General features: G+C 42.5%; 1 protein-coding gene and 1 long non-coding RNA gene across 6 annotated transcripts in view; one reads left to right on the forward strand and one right to left on the reverse strand.

Annotated features, from left to right (window-relative positions):
• Window positions 1-1,919, forward strand: part of LOC116700178 (uncharacterized) — a 25,606-nt gene extending 23,687 nt beyond the window's left edge. The window contains exon 3 of the long non-coding RNA XR_004334590.1: window positions 1,784-1,919. This is a non-coding gene — a long non-coding RNA (uncharacterized LOC116700178). The remainder of the gene's footprint in view (window positions 1-1,783) is intronic.
• ube2o (ubiquitin-conjugating enzyme E2O) overlaps window positions 1-5,999 on the reverse strand; it is a gene marked incomplete at its 5' end in the record, with an annotated part of 32,466 nt that extends 26,467 nt beyond the window's left edge. For all 5 annotated transcript variants that reach the window (XM_032532772.1, XM_032532794.1, XM_032532753.1 and 2 more), the window contains 1 exon segment: window positions 4,324-5,999. In XM_032532772.1, coding sequence (XP_032388663.1) covers window positions 4,324-4,776 — 453 coding nt within the window.
• Between the last annotated feature and the right edge of the window lies 1 nt (window position 6,000).

Consider the following 6,000-nt stretch of genomic DNA (forward strand, 5'->3'; position numbering starts at 1 on the left):
AGTGATTACAGTATAAAATAGCCTACAACAGGTTTTTTTTTTTTTTTACAGTGGGTTCATGGGTCCTCAAGCAGACAAACAGTTTTTATAAATCCCAAATTGGGAAATTACTATGTTACGAGCAGCAGGAAGCAGCAAGAAGCAGGTGGAATGTCTTAAACCCAAACCACAGCAATCTGATGGCAGCAGCATTCAGGAAAGTGTAGCTTTGGGACAGCACTATAGTATAGTGCTGTCAACTCAAGGGCATTGTAAGTTTTGCTTCTCTGCCTAAGACTGCACGCCAGAGATGACTTTAAGATGGAGAGCAGAAGGTGGGACCTTACCATTTCAAGGGCTAAAAGCCTGCATATTACCATAACAGCCATCTGGTACCAAACTGTCTGCCTGTCCCATTACATCCTTTCCAGTCAATATGTTTCATTTCATTTCATCTTATGGGTTTGAGACCCAGGTGACGTTTAATTGGTATTCATTATTTGCTTTCCAAGTTGCTTTGCAGACATCTTTTCCATTCAAGATTCATTCATCATTCAAAGATCTTTGCCTCCTCCCACTCCACCTGCTCCACCCCCAAAGTCACAAAGGCTGCTGCGTCCAGGGAGGAGCTTGTGGTCGGGGTGTAAGAAACTTACAGAAACTTTGTCGCAGAAACTTCTGCCCATTGATGAAAAGTTCAAGGTTGTGCTGCAGCAACAAGGCTGTGTGGTTTTGGTGGTGCTGACTGGGGAGTGTGGCAAACACAAAGCAGGTTTTTCTTCACCCACATTAGTTTCAAAATCTATTTTTAAAACAGTATATTGTCAGTAAAATGAATACCGCAAATACTCCCCATAGAAAAAAAAAAACTCAGTGAAAACAAACATAAAAATTAACCTTAAGCATCAAAATTTCCAGTCAATAAAAATATATACAATTAGGTGCCATGGTAACCAAAGCCCTGCGATGTACAGAAAATCCTTTAATACACAGGTGGCATCTTACCTCTTATTACCTACACAAAGGAATATAGCACAGACACATCAGGCCACAATGTCAAGATGCAAACATCAACACCTTTAGCTGTTAAATGTCATGTTAGCCTACAAAATCTCAGCACTCATTTGATGTTTTATCTACTCTTAACTTTTCTCTGCAAGAAATGCCGAATCAAATACATTACGGGTTAATTCATGTCTTTACTCTCGTCTATGTAGTACAAGGTGTAAATTGGGATCAGTGTTGACAACACTAACACGCCTTTCAGTAACATGCACCTACTGCATGTATAGTTTTAAGGTCAGTGAGGAAAACAATCATCTTAATCCACACTCAAAGTACTGAACTGCTGATAAAGCACAGACAGTGTCCTTGTACTTACAGGATTATGTATCTATTACTGTACCTTCCAATAAAACACAAAAGAGGTTCAGATGCACTGAGCATCTGGCCTTGTCTGCTTTTCCAACAGGAGGTTCAGGTGAATTTTCAGTGAAACACTGAAGGTGACAGTTATACCGTGACCATAAAAAGTGGGTAAACGATGAATACATTATCCTATATCAGACAATATTACGATGGCCTTGCCAGCAATGAAAATAAGTCAGCCATGTTCCTGAGTGACTCGCAATAAAGCTGCAAGCAGAGCAGCTGACAATAACTGAGGTGTCCCCCTCACGCGCTCTGGAGATAGTTTTTAAGATTTCATAGTGGGCAAAAAATGTGATGTGTTCGACTGAGGTAGTGAGCTGCAGACATCCCATTTCAAGGCTTCTGGGTGAACTTCAGCCTATCGTGCTTGAAGGCTTTTGTCACACCAACCCGACGGCCGACCGTTGGCAGAAAAGGCAGTTGGAATGATAAGTCGGCTCCCCAAAGACGAAAAAGTGCCTCGGAACACACCAAAGCGACGCCGACTTGAGCATACGTTCTGCGCAAGACGTAATTACGTAAATCGGATGATGTTTGTAATAGAAGGCTAATTTCCTGTTGCCACAGTCTGACGTAATTACATTACATTACATGTCATTTAGCTGACGCTTTTATCCAAAGTGACTTACAATTTGCTATATATCAGAGGTCGCACACCTCTGGAGCAACAATGGGTTAAGTGTCTTACTCAGGGACACATTGGTTGATGTATCGCAGTGGGAATCAAACCCAGATCTCTCACACCAAAGGCATGTGACACATCCACTGCACGTAATACGTCTCCATAACAGCAGGCGATGCTAATCTGTATTGTCGCCCATAAAATGAAAACCGGAAATGACGGAACATTTCTTTAGACCTAGTAAAAACAGAGCATGCTGTTGTTAGTCATTGTTTTCATCAGAGATTGTTGATAGTAGTCAAGAAGGATCGTTGTTGTCATTACTCACTGAACGGAAGTAAATGCAATGGCAATAAGAAGATCCTGGCATTGTCACTCCAGTGCACTCATTCGCTAGTCAAGGACTAGCACTCCACCAATCAGATTGGTCATTGAGTCCAACTGTCAACAAGTCAAATTGACCAAAATTAACGCAGACGGCTCCTCCGACTGAGGACGCCACGGAACACACCAAACAGACTCGAGTCACCAACCTCGCAAGACTGTCACATGGCCAATAATCGGGTTGGTGTGTCAACACATTTAAAAGTTGCTAAAACAAGCTAGTCTGAGAGTCACTGAGTCCCTTACAAAGTGACCATACTTTTCATTTACATGCAGTTTTAAAACCAGATTATATTTGGGTAAAGGCAATACCCTAATTTCTCAAATGTCATGTAAACACCTTACCCAGGCTAAAATCAGTTCTCATAGCTCGGTTAACAGAACTAGATGGCAGCTGCTGCACTAGCTTTAATCAAAAAACAATTCACCGGAAGTACAGTCCAGTGTTGTGTGCAGGTTTGTGTGACAGCACAAAACTTATCAGGAATAAACAAGAATAGTTCAGAATGAAATCCATACATGTGGATGCAAGCACACACTAGAAATGACAAAGCGTTAACAGTCCACGAGGTTGCCATTGTTTAACGGAGCCTTTGTTGTGACAGAGGTTGAATGACACTCAGACCAGAACTTTACTCATTTAGCACAAAAGACAAAGCAAGACAACAGTGGGCCCAATGTTAGACTTCTTCTGGTCCCATTCTGTCTCGTAAACAAGCTTGTATGACCGTTTTTCACAAAGCCCAGGAGAAATCCAGAGATGTCATTAAGAATCTAGATGACAGCAGGTTTCCCATTTATTTACCAATTACAATTCCATTCTTTGGTTGCAGAACGAAAACAACCGAACTCTGTGTGGTGTAAAACATCCATGGAAAATAGATGCACACCCAATTATGTCTTTTAAGTGGAACGAGGCCGGATGAAGGGGTGAAATTTTGACACTGTCTTTTATACAGTCCTAATTGTTGATGCTGTTGTTGTGTTCAATGATTAATTGAATCAAAGCTGCCCAGACTAGCAAAACAACAGGTTTGTACTAAGTTAATGTCTCTCCATAGTCGAGTTAAACACTAAATGGGTATTTAAACATTATATATAAAAAACTAAGTAAACCTTCTTCTTGGAAAATGCCTTGACTGTTGTTGTGTAAAAAAATGGCAACAAAGATTATTAATTATCGAAATAGTTTCCAATTTGAATGACCAATCCATTAAGTAACCAACTGTTTCAGCTTAAAAAGGTGGTTAAGACTGATTTCAACTACACAACTTGTAAAACTGACAAGACATCACACTGAATCTGATATAGAGCTTTCCTCTCCTTATTAGCTAAAGATAACAGGTCAGAATGGTTTAAATTGCTATGCATGTGTACTTGAGATGAGGAACTGAGACATTATATGTCAACAGTAACGGTTGTTCTGTCAAATATAGTGTTTGCAATGGTTGTCGTAGGCCAAGTCACACCCAGTTGAGGAACTGCACGGATCCATGAATAAGCTAATTGATAGTTGTACGGTTCCTCGCAGAGTCCGGCACCTGCCAAAACCTGTAGTTACACTGGCTGACAGAAAGCTGCCACCTGGCCAGTCAGTCGTGTGTATTTGATGTATGAGCGGCTGGATGCAGTCAAGTGGAACAACCCTGTTTAGCCTTCCAGCTCCAGCTGAGAGACATGGGGCTATGAGCTAAACTGATAGCTAGCATGTGTGCTTACAATGCTAGCAAGTTAGCGAGCTACGTTATGCGTTTTAGGCACATGGATTAAGTGAACCTGATCTCTGATAGGCAAGCAACCTATCATCTCTTTTAAAAACAGTTAAAAACAGTCCAGCCCTCATGTCAGGCTAAGGGAATAACCGAGACTCAGTGTAAACAGTTGACACATTAGCTGGCATGTGGTACCTTTGTCTCCCTGATGTCCTGCTTTCCTCCTTCAGGGTACCACTGGACGCGGACAAATCCCCTACAGAGAGGCCGACTCGGGGTGTCCACGGCGCTCTCAGTGTCCGAACCACACGGAACTCGTCCGCCACCTCCTCCTCCTCCTCCGCCGCCACCTCCTCCTCCACCTCCATCGCCTCCCCCTCCGCCATCGTCGAGGTCCGAGTCTGAGTTAAAATCCTCCTCGCCGTGGATCATCCGTACGAGGCCAAACCGGACTGAGCCGCGATACCGCCCGGAGACCAGATCGTGGGAGAAGAGCAGCCGCTGGGAGCCGTCCGCCGTGGGAGACAGAGCCATGGATAGAGGCTCCGAGCCCGGGCTGGCGGCGGGAGAGAGGCCTGGGGTCAGGGATGCTGCCGCTTCTGCTGCGTCCGTTGTGGCCGACGCATCCGATGATAGGGGCTCCGCCATCGCCGCTGTTGTCAGGGAGTGATGCTAGAGCGCGAGGATGATGGTGGAATGAAAAAAAAAGTAACCTGGAAGCAGCAGTGTGCACGTGTTTACGTCGCTACGAAGAGCTGCGTAGCTGTGGTTCAGTCTGTGCGCGTCATCACGCAGTACCCTCTCCCACCACTGAGAGGCAGTGTGAGTCACCGAAGAATTGGCGATGGTGCAGGAGAAGTTCTTCTCTGCCCTACAATCTTAAGTGAATTATTGAACACACAATTAGCTACAGAAATTTACATATAATTATCAGACGAGTATATGTATACTGTTTTAAAGGAATACATATTATTATGGAGACTTTACACATCAAGTCACATCTTCATTTGCATTTTCTGATTCAAAGGCTAAAGAAAAAAAAGATACTCTTTGCAGTAATGTCTCTACACACTGACTGCCACACTCATAACAGCTGTTAATATTAACAGCTGTAATCTGTGTGACAATCAACAGAAAGGTGAAATGTAAGCTGAATAAGACATACATGTTCTATTTTTAGAAATTGTGTCTTTACTTTAGGCGTGTCTGTTTATTTTGACTAAAGACCTACAATAGACCCCAACACTAACAAAGCATAAGGTAGGATCACTCATAATTCTTGAGAGAAAATGTTGAGTTCTGACCCCCAGAATATTTGAAACATTCTCATATCTAAAGAAATACATATAAAAGAGAGAGGTTAGTCTGAGGTTTCTGCCTGTTAAAGGGAAGTTTTTTCCTCTCCGCTGTTGCACCAAATGCACGCTCTTAGGGGAATTTTTGGGTTTCTGTAAATAAGAGTGTGGCCTAGTCCCATCTGTAAAGTGTCCCAAGATAGCTTCTGCTGTGATTTGACACTATAAATACAATTCATGTGTGAATTGAATTGTGCCTGAAAAAGCTTTGCAAAATTTAAGATTAGTGTATATCTGGAGATGGAGATTGTTTTCAGCCTTGTGGCCCTCACAAGGAGTTCACCTGCTCTCAGTGTCAGTTACTGGACCACTCATAAAATAACCAGTGTCTAAATTGGATCAAAAAAGGTGCCAGTACCCTTATTTAGCAGTTGCATGGAATGATCATTGCATGTCTTGGATACGCTTATACTCATGTTGTGGAAATATGTAACTTTAAATGTATTTTGTATACATTTCATTATATATATTCAGTGCTTGACAATAACTTTTTGCCCACCAACCATGTGGTTAGTGG

The sequence above is a fragment of the Etheostoma spectabile genome, chromosome 2 (assembly GCF_008692095.1).
Source record: "Etheostoma spectabile isolate EspeVRDwgs_2016 chromosome 2, UIUC_Espe_1.0, whole genome shotgun sequence".
NCBI lineage: Eukaryota > Metazoa > Chordata > Actinopteri > Perciformes > Percidae > Etheostoma > Etheostoma spectabile.